The sequence below is a fragment of the Macrotis lagotis genome, chromosome 8, assembly GCF_037893015.1.
Source record: "Macrotis lagotis isolate mMagLag1 chromosome 8, bilby.v1.9.chrom.fasta, whole genome shotgun sequence".
Taxonomy (NCBI): Eukaryota; Metazoa; Chordata; class Mammalia; order Peramelemorphia; family Peramelidae; genus Macrotis; species Macrotis lagotis.
Window position 1 is genome coordinate 65,800,759 of NC_133665.1, and position 21,188 is coordinate 65,821,946.

Consider the following 21,188-nt stretch of genomic DNA (forward strand, 5'->3'; position numbering starts at 1 on the left):
TGAATTTTTTTAAAAAAATGGATTGCCACCCAAATAAGAAAGGTCAGTAAGCAGACAAACTACTATTCAATTAAGCAAGCATAAATTCCTCCTTACCAGGATTTCCTCCATCAGGAGAAGAGGGTTCCCTGGGCCCTTCAGTTGGAATGAGTGGAAAAAGTGTAGCAGTTTGCCAGCCTGTTGTTACTTTTCTAAAAAGCATCCTTAAGTACCCAAAGTTCCTTGGAGAGTGACTAAAGTGTAGAGAGTATTTAACCTAGGAGGAAAAAAATAGAAAAGTGTCTGAAATACTGAAACTCAGAAAAACAAGTTGGGAATAAAATAAATTTAAAATTTATATGAAAAACTAGTTTTGACCAGGGTCAAGGGGAAAAGGTCTAAGTGAAGTCTAAATGAATCAGTGAAGATTATGTCAGAGAATAATGGTAACCATACTCTGACACAAAAAAAGTTTCACTTATCTCCACCTCAATGGTAGAGATATTAGGCTACTTATGTTCTTTCCCTCCTTTCCCCAAATTATTTCTCAGAAGCACTTCATGTTTGAGGCCCCAACAGACAAATAAATAGGCACTCCAAACAATACTAGTGGTTCCCTGATACCCTCCCTAAAATAGCACCCATGCCCAAAATAGTCATTTGCACATAAAAATGACTTTATTCCTCCTTCTTCAAAAGAAACAAAAAAAAAAAAAACTGGACCTGAAATGCTTAGAGGTCACAACTAATTCTAGACTCAAGAATACTTAGTGTCACTAGTCAAGCAATTGAACAGAGGTGATTATGGATATTTTTGGATACCAACATCCATTTTCACAGTACAATAGAATTAGAAAGTAGTTTGAGAGATTCTCTATTGTATATTGTCAGTCTAGCTAAACAGCTTGATAGCCCAGAGGGAAATAGTAAGTAAAAGCAGTGGGAAGCCCTTCTAAATGCTAGCACCAATTAATACAATGACTAGGGATTTAGGTATGACTTTCTCACCATAAGTGGCAAGGGGTCCTCACTTTTGAGGAAAATGTGATCAAAAACAATGGCAGCCAGCACGTCTGAAGAGTTTTTCTCATATTTAATATAATTCTTAAACTCATCCTCTGAGAGAAAGCCTCGAACTGTGGAGATAGAAAATTCAAGTAGTGATCTGCCTGCTTAAACAGAGCAAAGTCTCTCTTTTACTTCAAGAGTGTGGGAGTTTCAGCCTATTTCACAGCTAAGGAAAGTGAAACTTCATGGACTTAGAGGCTTTATACTATTTAAGTTTCAAACCCAAGACAATATTTCATTTGAAAAAAAGGTAGAACATAATAGTGTTTACCCAAACTCAGTTTAGTCAGAGATAAGAACTGGAAACACAGCAGTAAGAATTCAGTTCAAGTTTCTTCCCTCAAAGTTTCCCTGGGTGTCCTTAGTAGTATTCAAGAAGACACATCTTGGAAAATTTCCTCTTTGAAATTGTCTAGGAGGACTTCTGTTTTTGTGATAGAAATAAATGTTCCTTGGGAATAAAGTTCAATAACTCCATACTCTGATCTAATTATAATATCAAAGCTATCAAGAAAAATATTGGCATTCAATCTATATAGCAGGAGAAGTGAAAGAAGCAAATAGATTTTTCTTACATGGGGGGGGAATAATTTTTTTCTCTTTCCAAAATAATCCCCAAATTTAGTTTTTTGGGAGAATTAATATGATAAATTTATGAAAGACAGAAAGCTTCCTGAATTTGTTCCTAGTCAATTCTATTACCAACACTCTTTACATTTGTGGCCTTAAGATCACAGATTTGAGCTATTCTGCATATAGCAAGTGGTATAGTATAGTATAGTATATAAAATTAGCTTTATGGCAAATCCTAGTGTTCAAAAGATATGTACATATGTGTTTATATACACACACATATATATGAAATATAATGTGTATATGTGTGTGTATATAAAACCTGTACCTATATCTATCTATTCATCTATCTGTCATATATCTATCTAACATGCATCTATATATCTATCTATTGTCCTTAGAATCCAATTTGTGGTACCTATCTACATATTTGCCTATCCAATTGACATTCTCATGTCAATCAAAACAATTTCTCATAGCCTTCAGCCCTTGAGGAAATCAATATCCTTTATTTGAATGGACAAGGAGAGTCTCCAAATTCAAATTGAGATTGCTCTCCTAAGCAGTCACTTGACATTTTCAGCTTGCTTACTTCTTACTATGTGGGTTCTAGAAATAGGACTTTGTGAACTTTTATGTAACACCAATTTCAGTTCATTACCCAGTTCAATACTCAGTTCCACTAGTTTTCTATTCTACTACTAATTCAGAAATGGGAAGGTATAATTCATATTCAATCTTTTTTCTTTATGTTTCCCTGGTTCTGTTCACTTCACTTAATCAGTTCATGTACACCTTCCTAGATTTTTGTGAAACCACTGACTTTATGATCTCTTATGGCAAAATACATTTATACACTACAATTTGTTTACCCATTCATCAATAGGATAATACCACCTTAGTTTCCATTTTGGAATTACTATGAAAAGAGCCATTACAAATATTATTTTTATATCTACATTTCATTATCTCTTTGGGTGTAGGCCTAGGAGTAGTAATGTTGGACCAAAGGATATGCACAGTTTAGTAATTTTTAGACTCAGTATTCAATTGTTTTCAGTTGTGACCAGCTCTTCAAATCCCATTTGGGGATTTCTTGGCAAACATAAGTGGCTTGTCTCCAGTTCATTTTACAGATGAGGAAACTGAGGAAGACAGGGTTAAGTAACTTGTGCAGGGTTGTACATTCAGTAAGTATCCGAAGCCAGATTTGAACTTGGGAAGCTAAGTCTTCTTGACTCCAGAGCCAACACTCTTATCCACTGTACAACCTAACTGAAACAGTTCTAAACTGCTTTTTTTTAATGGCTGAATCAATTCACAGCTCCACCTTTTTATCTGTAGTCCCTCTAACAATTGTCATTCTCTTCTTCTGTCATCTTTGCCAGTCTGATAAGTGAGAGGTAGAACCTCAGAACAGTTTTAAATTTTATTGCTCTATTAATGATTTAAATAATTTTTTCAAATGGTTGCTGGTTTGGATTTCTTCTTTTGAAAATGACCTGTTTATATATTTTGATCATTTATCTATTAGGAAATACTCTTAAATATTTTCATCTGCTTCTCATACATATCTTAAATATGAGACTTTTATCAGAGAAACTCAATACAAAATTTCTCAGAAGATTTTTTTAAAGCCCCTAAGACAAGTTACCCTAACTTCTTCCCTAGAGTTATGAATGCTTGCCTTTTCTGGGCCTTCAGCTATCCTTCTATCAGAGACCTCTCCTCCCTACCGATATGAAATCAGTCAACTTTTGGCTCAAAAAATTAACTTCTCCCAAAACCATATTTTCAATGAACATTGTATAATAACTTTGTCTACAGGAGAAAAAGAACAGAATTGATACACATACAAATAACAATTTTGCACTAGCAAAGTTTTTATATAATACTTCATTAATGCCACTGAATGAATTAATCTAGAAGGCAATTATAACTTAGACTCAATGGAAAGAGCTCTATCTTTGGTATCAGCGGTGCTGGCTTCAAATTCCAACTTTTAGTACTTAGTACCTGGGTGACTTTGAACAAGTCCCTGAATCTCAGTCTGTAAAAATAAAAGTTTTATACCAGATAGCATTTGAGGTCCTTTGTTCTCTCTATATGATCTTAGAAGGTAAGGCTTTAATGTTAGTGACACAAATAGCAATGCAAAAAGCTATCTTCAACAAACAAATATGCATATTGAAATTTGTTATAAGAAAATCAAAATGGAGCTAACTGTTTGTATTTAATTTGCAATAGATAATTTACACTAAATTGGCCCCATAAAGGAAGGAAGAAAGCAACAAGGACATAAAAAAGCTTAAATATGTTAACAGATTTTTTTTAAAGTGGTGAAAGAAAGTGTCTCCTTAGAACAAAAATTTTAATTAAGAGAACAAACAAGGAAAAAATACTGGGAAATTTCTGTGGTGTAAAATCAAAAGGCACAAGTAAAACTAAGAAATAAAACCAAATATAAGCAAATAAAAACCATTTCAATTTCTTCACTTAGCTTTCCCTATAGGAGGCCCAAGAAGAAATAGAGGCAACCAGGCTACTTCCTTAAGGTAAAGAAACTCTTTCAGCTTCCTTTTCTGCTTGCTGACTCAGTGGGTGAATCCTATTTACATATTTTACCAAGGATTTTCACCAACCAAGTTTCAGCTCCAATTGGTATAGAGATATCCTTCCATACTATCCTCATCAAATATGTCATGCATTCTGAATAAACAGGACTAAGGAATCCTTTGTTCTGAATTTTAAACCCTTGTATTATTCAGTTCATAAGAATATTATAAAAACAAGTTTGGAATCTATTCTGGAGTTTTTAATTATGAGATTCATTTATATGCCAAAACACTTAAGAAGATGATATTTTAATAAAAACCATATTACATGAAGTCATTATTGACTTTGCCCCTCCAGTTTCTAACCTCTGAGACTGATGTTTAAGGTTTTTTTCACCTCCTCAATGATATTCTTCAGAACATCACTGTTGGAAGGGATATAAATCAGCTCCCACTGACCACTCTCAGGAGGAGTTTTGAAAAACATGGGTAGTTCATCAATGGTCTGAGCCTGATAATGGGTAGAATTCTTTTTTTCTGACTTAATAATCAGGCGAAGCCAAATTAAAATTCCCAAAAAGAGCAATGGTAGAAGGATTTCCATGATTGTTACTAGGATGTTTCGTTTCTAAAAGAAAAATGAAATTTCTGTGTTAATCCAAGAAATAAGATATAGACAAGATATACAATTAGCATTTTTCCCTTGAAAAGTCCTCTTTCCCCTTAAGCCTCCTTAATGGAAGTATTTTCCAAGAATGTCTCTTAGACTCTCTCTTCTTTACAATTTTCTGTTTTGTCAATTTCATTCACTCCTTTGGATTCAACTATCATCTCTACATGAATGATTCCCAAATTTTTATCTCCTAATTTCACTTATTGCTTTGAATTTCCATCTACTTGGATGACCTCTCCACCTAGTTAACATGATAATAATATACACTCAAAATATCTTCTTATCACCATTATTAACTATTTCAGTCTTTTTTCTTATTTCTACTATTAGGCAATGCTATTTTGTTTTCAGGAATCCAAGCTAAAAGTTCACAATTGTCTTTGCTTTTTCCCTTACATTCATATGGACTGGTGCAAAGAAGACATTACACTTGAAATCTAAAAGTCTCAGGTTTCAGTTCCAGCTATATCCCTTATGACCTTTGGAAAATCACTTAACTTCTTTTAGATTTAGTGTCATTTAAACAAGGATCTTATTACTCCTTACCCCCTTAAAGTTGTGAGGTTTAGGATATGCATAAATTTTAAATCATTATACAAAGTGATTATCACAATAGCAAGGACCAAGTCCTGTGAAAATATATACATACATACATACATACATATATATATATATATATATATATATATATATATATATATATATCTTAGTTTTTACAAGGCAATGGGGTTAAGTGACTTGATTTGAACTCAAGTCCTCCTGACTCCAGGACCAGTGATGTGAAATCTTAAATTTTACATCTCTTCCTTCTTGGTTCTCTCTTTCTGGAATACTTAAATACTTTATACTTAATACTCCCTCTGTCTGCAAGGACCTTCTTCATAATTCAAAGTCCAGGATGAGCTTCATCCAGGTTCTGAAGATTTTCCTCTTCTAAGTCACAAATGATCTCTCCCTGCCCTAAAGGATACTACCTTATACTCCAATTATCTTTGTACATATTTTATCTGACTGACTAGACCATAAACTCCTTCAAAGGAGAGAATGTTTGGGTCTCACTCATTTTTTTAAACTCCTTTCTAGTAGAATGTTTTTGTCACAGAAAGACCCTAGTAAAAGCTGAATAGATACATGAATAAAAACTTCTTTCCTTGTCTTGATCCATAATATACAGTGGTCCCTTCCCTATAAAAAACAGCTAGAATAATTTGGTATAACTTTTCTCCTTTAGATCATCCCCCATGATTCCACAGATATTTATACCTACCTTTAAGAGATAATTCTTCCACAGAAGAAGTCTAAGTTGCCTGAACAACACCATTCGTCTATTCAGAGACAAAGCTCACCACTAGTTAGGAACCAGATAAAATATTAAAAGTAAAAAAAAATGTTTAATAGACAATTTGGACAATAAATATACAAAGGAATGGAACAAAATAGAACTTTGTTGTGAAACCCTCTTTCTACAAGACTGCATATTACTCTTGTGCTCTTTCCCACTTCCTCAAAGTAATAAAGGACAAAGTGATTTTGAAACATGAAAATAGATATTTATTTTTTCCTTTTATATCCAATGGAAAAAATGGTCATTCTATATGTGTCTTTCCTGGAATGAATCTGTAAGCAAGGGCCTTCTCTCTTTTGAAGAAATACTATCTGAAAGGGTATGATTTAGGATATGTTTTCTAAAATTGTGGAATTTAGAAATTTACCAGCAACTCCAATTTCACTTTGGCCCCAAAATAAGCCCAGATCTAAGAAAGAGTTGCAAAGGGAAATGTATCAGGGAAAATCCACATTTGACAGAGGTTTTTACTCTCTTCTTTTAGAGCTATCAAATAATCAAAGGAATTCCTTTTCCATATTAAGAAACGAAGAAACTATTTCTGACAAGATGGCAGAGAAAAGACTGGGATTCACCCAAGCTCTTCCCCAGTTCCTTCTCTTAATACCTTCAAATAATGACTCTAAACATATATTAGAAGGTCAGATCCCACGAAAAGACAGAGTGAAACAATTTCCCAGCTCAAGACAATTTAGAAGATTGGTGGGAAAGGTCTGTTGCATGGGAAAGGTCTGTTGCATGAAGATAAGAGAAGTGTGCAGGTCAGCATGGGACAGGCAAGCACAGTCACAGCCCCAACACACCAGGAGCAGACCTTGGGTGACTCAAGCAATGGCAGCAGTGGAGGTTTCCAGAGCTCTCAGCTCAGAGTCACCAAAAGCACTGGAAGGTCAGCAGGAAAGGTTTATCTCACCTGCAGCCCCAACTCCAGGGAACCAGGAGAAGGCCTGCAGAGTTACTGATTTGGGAGCAGCAGCAGCCCACAAATGGCAAGGGAGTCCAACACTGGTCAGAAGGAGATTAAAGGGGTCACTTTGTTAGCACGCCTCAGGTGATTTTTGCAAACTTGAATCCAGGTCATAGTACTGAGGGGTAGCTTCAAGACAAAGAGAAGCAGTAGTATAGGTCACAGGGAAGCAGAAACCCACCTTATAGTTCCAAGACAGAAGAGAAGCTTGTGGTCACTCACAAACCAAAGTACAGGCCAGGAGAATAGTAAACACCTCTCCTTAGATAATATCACCTATAAAGAACTGAAAACTTGCAGGTCCCCAGAAGTATCTCTGAAAACAATGTATTAAGTCCCTGAAGCTTGGGACAGGACACACTCTACCCCCCAAAACAGAACCTTACTTTAACAAAACTAGGAAAATGAATAAACAACAGAAAAAAATCTGGTTATACAATGATACTGAGGTCACAAGGAAGATTAAAATACACACTCAGAAGATAACAAAAGTCAAAACTCCAAAATCCAAAGCCACCAAGAAAATTATGACTTGGTCTCAGGTCATGGAAGAGCTCAAAAAGAATTTTGAAAATCAAGAGAGGCAGAGGAAAAACTGCGAAGAGAAATGAAAGTGATGCAAGAAAAGCACAAATCACATATTGGTCAATTGCAGTTTGGTAAAGGAGACACACAAAAAAAATACCAAAGCAAATAGCACCTTAAAAAAGATGAGGCCAAGAGACATCCAGAAAAAGCCAATGAGTAGAAGAATGCCTTAAAAAGTAGAATGGGGGGGAGGGAGGAGAGCCAAGATGGCGACAAGAGAGGAAAGTCTCTTAGTGGCTCTCTCATAAAACTTCGAAACTAAGGACCTTAACTAAATTTTTGAGAGACAGAACCCACAGAGGGTCCCAGGGAGGCAGTTCTCCTACTCAAGGTAACCTGGAAAAGAGCAAAAAGGCTCTGCTCCCAGGGGTCCGAGAGGAGGCCTTCCAGAGGGGTGGCCCACCAGAGCGAAAGAACTTCATCCTCCAAGAGGCAGCCCCAGGGCTCTGGGAGCTGCAGCTCACAGCAGCAAGAAAGTGTTCTGAGCTATGCCCCGGGAAGCACTGAGCACAAATTGGGGGAACAGCAGGGGACCTCTGCCAGAGTGAGCACATGAAGTCCAGCCCGCAGGGCACACAGTAAGCAGTGAGCAGCAGCTTGGCCAAAGCAGACCAGGAAACACAAGCAGGCCAAGCCTGTAAGCAGGATCCCCCAGGGCATGAGCCCATTGAACTCAGGGAGGGGAGTGAAGGGAGAGACTGCAGAGCTCTGCCCCTGGAACAGGACTCTGGGGTTCTGACCACATTCAGATCCTGATCGCAGTCTAGGCCCCCCCCCAATAGAACAGCAGGGACACCACCCACCTCAGCCCCATGGCAGAAGGGGGTGCTTATGGTCATTCACAGACAGGGAGGGAGGACAGAGCCTCACACACTGAGACCCTTGTAGGAGTGTCCCAAAAGCTCAGGAAGCACCCCATAAACAGGCTTAGGCTGGGAAAATGAGCAAGCAGAGAAAGAAGAGGAACACCATTGAGAAATATTTTGCATATGAGCCCAAGAAGGATCAAAACACTCAGTCTGAAGATAAGGAAAAACATGAAAATGAAGTCAGCAGCTTAGTCAAGGAAATCCAAAAAAATGCTGAAGAAAATAGCATGCTAAAAAACAGCTTAGGTCAAATGGATAAAACAGTTCAAAAAAGTTATTGAGGAGAAGAATGCTCTAAAAAGCAAAATTGGCCAGATTGAAAAAGAGATAAGAGATAAGAAAACTCTCTGAGGAGAACAAATCCTCCAGACAAGGAATAGAATTCAAGGAGATTGATGAATTTACCAGAAATCAGGAGGGCAAAATAGAAATGGAGAGAATCCACTGATCCCCCCCCAAGAAAGAGATCCCAAAAAACCAACCCCCAGGAACATTATAGCCAAGTTCCAGAACTCCCAAGTCAAAGAGAAAATATTACAAGCAGCCAGAAGGACACAGTTTAAATATCGTGGAGGTGCAGTCAGGATCACACAGGACTTAGCAGCAACTACATTGGAAGCTCTTAGGGCTTGGAATACAATATACTGGAAGGAAAAAGAGCTTAGAATGCAGCCAAGAATGAACTACCCAGCAAGGCTGAATGTCCTCTTCCAGGGAAAAAGATGGACTTTCAATGAACCAGGGGAATTTCAAAGGTTCCTGTTGGAATGGCCAGAGCTGAACAGAAGGTTTGATCTTCAGATACAGGACTCAGGTGAAGCATGGAGATTGGAGGAGAGGAGGGAAATATGAGGGACTTAATGAGGATGAACTGCACGTATAGAAAAATGATGCTGATAATATTCATATGAACCATCTCAGTTAATAGAGCAGGTAGGCAGAGCTTTTATAGTTGAAGCACAGGAGAAAGCTGAATTCAAAGATAAAATATGGTGTAAAAATGGAGTCAATAGGAAAAAAAGGGAAATGGAATAGGAGAAAGAAAAAGGAGAGGGGGAATAGTCCAAGATATTTCACATAATAAGATTTTTTTTTTTTATTACAATGAGCTATTGCAATGATATGGAAGGGGGGGAGGCAAGGGGGAATGAGGGAACTTTTGCTCTCATCAGAGATGGCTAGGAGAGGAAACAGCAAATATACTCAATGGGGTATAGACATCTGGAGTAAGAAGGAGGGGGGAGCAGGGGGAAGGGGTGGGGATGTGAATAAAGGAGGAGAGGATGGACCATGGGGGGACGTGGTCAGATATAACACATTTTCTTTTTTACTTCTTGCAAAGGGCTGGGATTGGATGGCCTGCCCAGGACCATAGGGCCAGGTGGATTCTGGGCCTAAGGGGTGGTATGGGGGCTCAGGGCTTCTTGGCCCCAGGACCAGGGATCTGTCTGCTGCATCACTCAGCGACCCTACAGCAAAGTCAGAGTGAAAGGAGAGAGAAAATATAGTACATGGTAGTGGAGAAATAAGAAAGGAGGGAGTTGTGATCAGCAATGGCAACATTGGAAAAATATGGAAGTAACTTTTGTGATGGACTTATCATAAAGAATGTGATCCACTCACGACAGAGTTAAGGAACAAAGACTGAAGCACATTTTTTGTTATTATTATTTGGGGGAGGGTGCAGGGCAAGTGGGACTGGGTGGCCTGCCTGGGGCCGCATAGCAGGGTGATCACTGGGTGTCTGAGGCCGGATTAGGACCCAGGTGCTCCTGGCTCAAGGGCCAATGCTCTGTCTGCCACCCAGACACCTCTACTATTATTACTATTTTATTTTATTTTGTTTTTTTTTCTTTTTTCTTTTTGGTTTTTTGCAGGGCAGTGGGGTTGGGGTATTTTGCATGTCATACAGCTGAGTGACTGTTGGGTGTACAAGGCTGGATGTGGGCTCGGGTGCTCCTGGCTCCAGGGCTGGTGCTCCATCCATTGTGCCACCTGACCATACCTACAATTATTACTATTTTTTTCAATTTTAATTTTTTTCTCTCTCCCCTTTATCGCTCAAGCGAGTCTATATTTTTTGGGGGGGAGGGGGTATTTTGTTTATGCTTAAACAAGAATATTTAATTAATTATAAAAAACATTATTGGTACAAAATGAGAATAAATGCACATTAAATTTAAAAAAAAAGTAAAATTGGCCAAATGGAAAAGGAGGTAAAAGCTCAGTGAAGAAAATAATTCCTTAAAAGTTAGAACTGAACAAATGAAAGCTAATTTATGAAAAACTGAGAAACAATTAAACACAATCAATGTGAAATATCTCATTGCAAAAACAAATGACCTGGAAATTATATCCAGGAGAATTAATTTAATTAATTTTAATTAATTAATTAATTAAATTAATTTAAAACTTATTGGACCACTTGAAATCATGATAAAAAAAAGAGCCAGGATAACATCTTTCATGAAATTATCAAAGAAAATTGTCCTGATATTACAGAACCAGAACGAAAATAAAAATTGAACGAATTCACTGATCACCTCTTGAAAGAGATCCCAAAATGAAAACTCCCTGGAATATTATAGTCAAATTCCAGAGTTCTCAGGTCAAGTAGAAAATATTGTAAGAAGCCAGAAAGAGACAATTCAAGTATCATGTAGTCCCAATCAGGATAACATGAAATTTCACAGCTTCTACATTAAAGGATCATAGGGTTTGGAAAATGGTATTCTGGAAGGCAAAAGAGCTTGGATTACAATCAAGAATCAACTACCCAGCAAAAGTGTGAATGTTCTTTCAGGGGAAAAGATGGACATTCAGTGAAATAGGGGATTTTCAAACTTTCCCGATGAAAAGACCAGAGCTAAACAGAAAATTTGACTTTCAAAAACCAGACTCAAGAGAAGCATAAATAGGTTAAACAGGAAAGGGAAATCATAAGGAACTCAATGATGATGAATTATTCATATTCTTACATGAGAAGATGATACTGGTAACTCATTCAAACTGCCCCATTATTAGGGTAGTTAGAAGAAATTTTATATATATATATATATATATATATATATATATATATATATATATATGTAGTTAGAAGAAATTTCTTAAATATATATATATATATATATATATATATATATATATATATATAGAGAGAGAGAGAGAGAGAGAGAGAGAGAGAGAGAAAGATTAAGAGTACAGGTGTGAGTGTAATATTAGAGAATGATATCTAAAAAGAACAAAATTTAGGGTGAGAGAGAAATGCATTGGGAGAAAATAAGGGAGAGGTAGAATGAGGCAAAAATTACCTCACATAAAAGAGGCAAGAAAAAGCTTTTACTGTGGAGGGGCAGGGAGGAGGCAGTAAAGAGGAGGAAGTAACCTTTACTCTCATCAGAATTAGCTCAAAGAGGGAATAATATTCACACTCAATTGAGTATAGAAATCTAGGGGCAGCTAGGTGACACAATAGATGGAGCACTGGCCCTGGAGTCAGGAGGACCTGAGTTCAAATCCTGCCTCAGACACTTAATAATTGCCTAGCTGTGTGACCTTGAGCAAGTTATTCAACCCTAATGCTTTGCAAAAAACAAAAAGAAAAAAAAAACCTGAGTATAGAAATCTATCTTACTCTACAGGAAAATAGGCGGGGAAGGGGATAAGAGAAATGGGGGTGATGGAAGTGAGATTAGGAGAGGGGGTATAAGTGGGGGACAAGATGAAAGGAGAAAGAGGAGAATAAACGGGGTGGAGGGGAAGAGCAGAGGGAAATACAGTTAGCAATAGTAACTGAAGGGCGGCTAGGTGGCACAGTGGATAGAGCCCCAGCCCTGGAGTCAGGGGTACCTGAGTTCAAATCTGGCCTCAGACACTTAATAATTACCTAGCTGTGTAGCCTTGGGCAAGCCACTTAACCCCATTTGCCTTGCCAAAAAAAAAAACAACCCTAAAAAAAAAGCAACTGAAAAAAATTTTGAAACAAGTTTCTCTGATAAAGGCTGCATGTCTCAAACATTTAGAGAACTGAGACAAATTTATAAAAATAAAAATCATTCTCCAATTGATAAATGATCAAAACAATGAACAGTTTCAGATGGGGTTATCGATGCTGTCTATACACATATTAAAAAATGTTCTAGCTCACTATTGATTGGAGATTTAAGTGCAAATTGAAACAATTCTGAGGTAGTATCTTATACCTATTAGATTTGCTAATAGGAAAGAAAAGGAAAATAACAAATGTTGCAGGGAATGTAGAGAAAATGAGACATTAATGCACCATTGGTGGAGTTATGTTTTGATGCAACTATTCTGTAATACAATTTGAAACTATGCCCAAAGGGCTATACTATACTCTGAATTAGCAATGCCACTATGATGTCTGTCTCCCAAAAAAGATGGAAAATAAAAAGGAAAAGGATCTATATGTACAGGGATATTTATAACTGTTCTTTTCTAGTGTCAAGACATTGGGAGTTGAGGGGATGTTCAGCAGTTGGGAATGGCTGAACAAATTGTGGTATCTGATTAAGAGGGGGGATAATATTCTATTAGAAATGATAAGCAGAACAGAAGGTTTGATCTTCAGATACAGGACTCAGGCGAAGCATGGAGATTGGAAGGGGGGGGAATTTGAGGGACTTAATGAGGATGAACTGCATGTATAGAAAAATGATACTGATAATATTCATATGAACCTTCTCAGTTAATAGAACAGGTAGAGGGAGCTTTTATAGTTGAAGCAAAGGAGAAAGCTGAACTCGAAGATAAAATATGGTGTAAAAATGGATTCAATAGAAAAAAAGGGAAAATGGAATGGGAGAAAGAAAAAGGAGAGGGGGAACAGTCCAAGATATTTCACATAATAAGATTTTTTTTTTATTACAATGAGCTACTGCAATGATATGGAAGGGGGGAGGCAAGGGGGAATGAGGGAACCTTTGCTCTCATCAGAGATGGCTAGGAGAGGAAACAGCAAATATACTCAATGGGGTATAGGCATCTGGAGTAAGAAGGAGGGGGGAGCAGGGGGAAGGGGTGGGGATGTGAGTAAAGGAGAAGAGGATGGACCATGGGGGAAAATTGGTCAGATATAACACATTTTCTTTTTTACTTCTTGCAAGGGGCTGGGATTGGAAGGCCTGCCCAGGACCATAGGGCCAGGTGGATTCTGGGCCTAAGGGGTGGCATGGGGGCTCAGGGCTTCTTGGCCCCAGGACCAGGGATCTGTCTGCTGTGTCACTCAGCAACCCTACAGCAGAGTCAGAGTGAAGGGAGAGAGAAAATATAGTACATGGTAGTGGAGAAATAAGAAAGGAGGGAGTTGTGATCAGCAATGGCAACATTGGAAAAATATGGAAGTAACTTTTGTGATGGACTTATCATAAAGAATGTGATCCACCCGTGACAGAGTTGTTGGTGTTGGAACAAAGACTGAAGCACATTTTTTGTTATTATTATTTGGGGGAGGGTGCAGGGCAAGTGGGGCTGGGTGGCCTGCCTGGGGCCACATAGCAGGGTGATCTTTGGGTGTCTGGGGCTAGATTTGGACCCAGGTGCTCCTGGCTCAAGGGCCAATGCTCTGTCTGCCACCCAGCCACCCCTACTATCATTACTATTTTATTTTATTTTGGGTCTTTTTTTTTTCTTCTTTTTGGTTTTTGCAGGGCAGTGGGGATCGGGTGGCTTGCATGTCACACGGCTGGGTGATTGTTGGGTCTACGTGGCTGGATATGGACTCGGGTGCTCGTGGCTCCAGGGCTGGTGCTTCATCCATTGCACCACCTGGCCACACCTACAATTATTACTATTATTTTTTTAATTTTAATTTTTTTTCTCTCCCCTTTACTTTTTTCGCCCAAGCAAGTCTATCTACGTTCATGGGGGGGGGTGTATTTTGTTTACTTGTACTTTTATTAATGTTAAAAAACATTTGTACAAAATGAGAATAAAAAATAAATTAAAAAAAAGAAATGATAAGCAGGATGCTCTTGGAAGAACCTGGAAAGACTTAAAAGAGTGGATGCAAAGTGGAATGTATTGTGTACAAAGTAACAGAAATATTGTAGGATGATCAGCTGTGAAGGACTTAGCTTTTCTCAGCAGTACAACAACCCAAGACAATTCTGAAGAACTTTTCATGAAAAAATTCTAGCAATCCCCAGTGAAAGAACTAATTTCAGAATATAGTTAAAGCATCCCTTTTTCTTTATTTTTCTTTTAAGGTTTCTTTTTTTTTGGCAGTGGGGGAGTCTATATTTTCTTTCACAACATGATTATTATGGAAATGTTTTGCTTGACTACACAGCTATAACCTGTATCAAATTGTTTGCTTTCTCAATGAGAGGGATTTCTCAAGATGGAGGAAGGGATAGAATTTGGAACTTAAAGTTTTAAAAAATGAACATTAAGAATTGTCTTCATATGTAACTGAGGAAAAATAAAATACCATGTAAATAAATTTAATAAAAGAAAAAATAATTTAAAAAGAAACTTAAATTCTCCTAATTATAAACATATTTCTCAGCATGTCTAAAATGAACTTTCTATGACAATTTGATTATTTTAATTTCTAACTTCTAATCTAATGAAAATTTTTTAGGAAATGAATTAACCTATCTAGATTAATAAGTAAAAATGACAAATAAAATTGAGACCCTAGAACACTTATCTTGATAAAATAAATAATCTTACAATTGGGAGAAACAGGTAAATCACATAGCCAGATTATAGAAAGCATAATATATACCTGATTCATCACCTCATACAAGAGTTACTACCATTTTTCTATTGAATTTATTCTATTATTATTTTGTCAAACATTAATTTAAAAAATAACCAGAAAATTTCTACTTTTTTTGCTAAAACATGTTCCTGGAAGCTAAATCATAGAGAAGAATATGACAAATAGGCTGTAACTGGGGGTTTTGCTCTTGACCAAGGGGAATGTATCAAATAAAATCTACAATTGACTGTGTTTATAGATATAACAATGGAACTTTATCATTTTAAATAGTAAAATTATAGTCTCAATGTTAAAAACAGAACAAAAATATACTATACATTTAATTATGGCACATAAATAATTTCACTCCACAGTATCATGTTTGACTTAACAAAAATGAAGATAAAATTAATACTAATTGTACCTCTTTATAAATAATAAGATATTTCCAAAGATGATTGGAATGGCTCAGAATTATTTTTTTAAATATCTAGTCAAGTTTGAATTTTAACTTACAGTTTTTTTTGCTCAACAAGTTTTCTTGCAGTCAGCTGCAAGATTCAAGGTCTTTTCAGTGACCTTTGACATGAGATGATATCCTCCTGTCAGTAATTCTGCAAACAAATAAAACATGGCAAAAGTAAAAGTTGTCTCTATTGAAGCAATGGAATTTCTCCTCCATGATTCAAAGGAGCAAAAAAGAATAAAAAGAAAAAAAATAAAGTTTTCATTTGTACAGGGAATTCCTAGATGAAGAAACTCCCCCTACCAATTTAACTGCAGTTTCTATTCTTACAGAGTTTCCTAGAGCAGAGGTGTCAAATTTGGGGTGAACCAGATTATTTCTGTCTCAATTAAACTGGGAAGTGTTTAACAAAATAAATAAAAATCCAATACAACATAGATACTGTTAATTTACTAAGTCATTATGTGGCCCCCAGAAATTAATTTCTATTTCCATTTGACATCATTGGTTTAAGTATTGCAAAATTAAGAGGGTTGATTGGGTTAAACAGACAGCAAGTATAAGAAGTAGAACTTGAACCCAGGGCTTTCTCCTTTAAAGGACAGCTCTCTATCAGCATGTACTATTAAGAAATTCAGTTAAATAAAAGAGGGGAATTTCTTGAAATTTTAAAGGATTTATACAATTTTTCAGTTCAATTTAATTACATCTTAGAAGAATGACCCTAGAAATAATTTCTGCAATTTTCCATTTTATTCCTGGAAGTCAATGGAGAAGTAGGATTTAATAAATTAATGTTGAATTTCCTGAAAATTATTTCTCATTATATAAGTAAAGACCTGCATTTTCTATTGTGTTTAAGTCTAACTACTTCAAAATAAATAACACACTAAGAAATAAAGTTATAATAAAAAGAGATTAAATTTCTCTGACCAATACAGCCTGCTCCTCAACCACATTAGATAGGATATCTTGTACATCAATAGTTTGTCTTCTTCCTGTTAAAATAGAAAAAAAAGTATATATATATATATATATATATATATATATATATATATATTTCAAAGATAGATAAAAGAACAATAGAACTTTTACAAACTTTACCAAATGACTTTGCCTATCTTCCATTCAGGGATGAATCAAAGAATATATTTTAATACAGTTCTCTTCAACAAAGATCATCAATACACCAGTAGATTCAACCATAAGTATTGGTTATTTTTAGACTGGCTTTTACATTCAAATGGTTGTGCTACAAGTTTATAGAACTGCAACTTTAGTGGCCAGGTGTATTGTTTATCTTATACACAAATACATAAAAAACCAATGAGGTAGAAAGTTCAGTAGATTTTCTTTCTTCCTATCCACATTATTTCATTAAGAAAAATTAAACACAAAATTTCCAGACTGGGATAAAAGTATAAAATTGAAAAGACATTGATATTTTGTAGAATAGTATACATTAACTACCAAATGTTTTTCTCCCTCTGAAGAAAATTGGCACACTGCTTTACCACATGTAATTTAACACCACATATAATCTAACACCACCTATAATCACATCAGTTCTAATCCAAAATATAGTCAATGCTTTCCAAATATACCTCTTAAATATTCTATTTCTGGCATCAATCATTTTAACTATTGTCTTGTACCCTAATGAGCCAAGAAGTTTATAATGAAAAGGTCACTTTCCTGGATAAAAATCATTTTTCTCCCTTAATTTTTTTTAGGAATATGATAAGAAAATTTATGACTGAGTTTTTCTTCTGCTACTGTGATAAGAAAAAGAAAAAGATTCTACTACAGTGTTTACCATGAGCTTCCAGACATTGACTTACTTAAAGCAAGTAGGTCACTCTTGCTGAAATCTGCAAAAATCAAGTTTGGAACATAAAACACAGTTTCAGTTTTGACCAATTAGTTCCTGAGGCGTACGCATATCCTTACCTTTCTCTTCTGTTATTTGTTTCCTGATGTATAAATTCTTATCATGCCCTCCAATTTTCTGTAAAATTTCATTATTTTCATCATGCTTAATATTAACATTCTATATAGTTGCTGAAACTGATACACTGGACTCACTGACTTGTATATAATAAGTGCTGCTGAGAATTATAAACTGCAGTTTCTATCTCTGTTACTGATTGGCAGCAGAACCTAGTCAGTGAACACTTAAACAATTCTGCCCCAAATCCTGGCACACAAGATGGAGCAAAACTTAGTTGGACTTATTTCAAATTGTCCAGCCTGAAACTCCTTTTGTACATATAAGGTGGATTTTACCTAGGGAGATTTCTGGAAAGGAAAAAAAACCTGGACACTAAAATTGCAGTTCTATCTGGAAAATATCGGATAGTAAGTATTTTGTTATATTTGTCTGTGTTGTCTGTTTATCTTTTGTACTTGATTAATACATTAGACATAATAATTATTCATAAACAACTCTGGAGTGACAAGTCAAGCAGACACATCAATGCCCTGAGAAGTATAGTCAAGGAACTTCATGTCTTAAAAGACAGAGCTCTTCTCTGTTTCTTCTGAGTGATCAGAATTCTTTCAAATCCTGTACTCCTTCACTTTATTTCATGCAGGCAAATAAGCAAGAGACCTGTCTCTTTGTCTATCATCAGCAATTACTGTACTGAATTAATATACTTCCTATCTAAATTCCTGGTAGTGCTGGTCTGTTCTAATCAGACATAAATCTCTAGTAGTCAATAGGATCCTATCATGAATAATATGTTTAATGTTTCCATTCTGCCTTGGATAGTCAGTAATCATTATCCCTCAGGTTCTGGTAACTCAGGTCTAGTTCTGCCAATTCTGGTTTGGAGTAATTTGCATGTAAATTCAGATGTTAAATTATTCCTTGTCTAATTTACTCCCAATATGTCTATCTCTTCTAGAGACATTTTTTTGGGTGATCTCCTAGGTAATTGGACAAAATTTCCTTTTAAAGAACCTGTTTTGTCTAAAATCTGACTTTGATATCTTTGTGAAAATCTTTGGACCCCATGTTAACATTTATACTTAGACAGCTTTGGCCCTGGGGAGAATTTTTTTAATTTGAAGCACTATACACTTACATCACCTATTATTGAATCTTCATTTCAAATATGGTCTCCCTGATATCTATAAGTACTGCAATTCTGATACTAAACTCATCTTCCCAGTAAACAGGGACTTCCACATGCCTTTGATTAAATTTTCAGTAGGGGATAAGTTTTCAGTAGAAAGAGGAAAAGATTGGGAACTCTTTCTACCAAAAGTTTCAAAACTAAGGAAATAATCTAATCTTTGTGCTCCTAATTCTAACCAGTTTGTGAATGTAAGGAGAAAGAAAAAGTAATAGAAATCCTTCTTTTGAAGAAATTTATAACATTGCAGGCTAAATCCTAAAGTATTTGATCTAAAAGAAAATGTGTTTACTAGACTTTTCCAAATTATGGTAAAAATGTGGCTTGAATGTTTTCAAAAATACTGAAATATCCTAGGGGGATATTTTGAATTGTAGTCCCCTAAGGATTTTTCATACAAACAACATATCCTTCTATAACTCTTTTAAGAGTGATAGACTTGGGGTGGCTAGGTGGCATAGTGGATAGAGCACTGGCCCTGGAGTCAGGAATACCTGAGTTCAAATCCAGCTTCAGACACTTAATAATTGCCTAGCTGTTTAGCCTTGGGCAAGCCACTTAACCCCATTGCCTTGCAAAAAAAAAAAAGATTAACAGACTTACCATTTTCATGGTGGGGAAGACAATGAGTTCACTGACTAGAGAATAAATAAATTAGAAGTCAATTTAAAGATTTTTATCTTCAGTGAAGTACTAAAACTGAGGGGGGGGGACAGTTTTGCCATTTTAAAAACCTGAAATGGTGCTTAAAAATTACCTATTATTAATTCTCCTATCCACTTAGAAAAAAGAAATTTGTTTAAATTAGGAATAATTTAAGATTAAACAAAATTTAATAGAAAATTTTACCTCATCATTTTGCTCCTTTTGTGAATGATCTAACAGAACTTAATTGTCTAAGTGAACTAGAAGCAGTTACTTAAGACAAATTGAAATAAATTAAGCTTTTGAAACTTTAAAACGCCCCAAATGGGAAAGTTTTGCTTCAACATTGTGGTCTGAGAAGTAAGATATCGGAGATTTCTTAATATTGGGGGAGGGACCCAGAAAAGTTCTAGGGACCCCAAGAAGGTTCTGGGGGAACCCAAAGGGGCTCTCTGGGGAGAGAACTCACTTTAGAATTTGTTTCAGCCAGCCTTTATTTATACCAAAAGTCAGTGGATCAAGTAGCTGGGGTTGAAGTTATTTGACTGACTCTAGGAGGGGAGAGGAGCTTTTTAAAGAAAAATTTTTGACTTCAGTATTCATAGTCTAAGAAATTTTCCATTTGCTAAGTTCCCAAGAGACCTTAGAGATATCTTCTGGAGCAGCTTCAAACTGAAAATAAGCATAGAGCTGCTGGCGGGGCTGAGATGCATTCAGTAGATGACTGAGGTAGCATCCAAGGGTTGCTGATTTCTGGACTGGGTTAAGGATAGTATCCGGTTTTTGGACACTTTTTGGAGATATAGACTGCAGGAGACAGATTGGAGTTTAAACAGGTGCTAAAAGTTAACAAGAATGATAAGGAGTGGGATAAGTAATAGAATCAGCAAGGAGAAAAGTCAGGAGCCCCACCTAAGGGAGGAATCCTGAGGAGACAAGATTCCCAAGGCCCTTCTGCATCTATGCAATCTTCCCATAATACAATATAGCACTAGCAAAAAAAAAAAAAAGAACAATTCAGAGAAAGGCAGACAACTAAATAGTACTCCATGACCTTGGTGATCAGTGATTGAATCAAGTGTATCTTGCATGTATCAAGTGGTAGTTTTCCAATCCAGGTAGCATTAGTCTTTGTAGTATGTAGAGAAATACTACGTGGTACTAGGACACATTGTTCATGAACCCATGTCTTTCATTGTGTTAGAAACTTACAGTTCTACAGCTGACGAAGTTGATTGTTTATTCTTAATTAAAGAAACGTTGAGAACAATTAACACATAAAGTATTTGTCCAATGCTAGGCAGTTTATAATCACAATGAGGTAACTTCTTTAGCTAATTCATGTGTGCAATTTCAAACCCATGCAATTTCCTAATTTGGGATCTTAATGCCAAATAACAAATATTAAGTAAATTACACCAAATTTGGGCTTAAAATAAGCTAATTTCTAAGATATCCCCCTTTTACAAACGTGTAAGAGTTAAAGACAAAATTTCTCAAACTATTTTTCTGATCTCAAGAGACCTGAGGAATTTATTCTCTTGATGGCAGGGTGTGGCCAGCTCCCCCATGTAATAACAACCAGAGAATAAT

At 36.1% G+C, this 21,188-nt stretch overlaps 1 protein-coding gene across 1 annotated transcript in view; it reads right to left on the minus strand.

The window, feature by feature from the left end:
• LOC141496473 (phospholipid-transporting ATPase ABCA3-like) overlaps positions 1-21,188 on the minus strand; it is a 223,234-nt gene that overhangs the window by 176,426 nt on the left and 25,620 nt on the right. Inside the window, exons 2-7 of the mRNA XM_074199004.1 lie at positions 16,744-16,808; positions 15,861-15,958; positions 6,116-6,196; positions 4,542-4,803; positions 988-1,115; positions 97-256 (exon numbers count right to left, since the gene is read on the minus strand). Of these exons, the coding sequence (XP_074055105.1) occupies positions 97-256; positions 988-1,115; positions 4,542-4,803; positions 6,116-6,169 (604 nt within the window). The 5' untranslated portion in view covers positions 6,170-6,196; positions 15,861-15,958; positions 16,744-16,808. The remainder of the gene's footprint in view (positions 1-96; positions 257-987; positions 1,116-4,541; positions 4,804-6,115; positions 6,197-15,860; positions 15,959-16,743; positions 16,809-21,188) is intronic.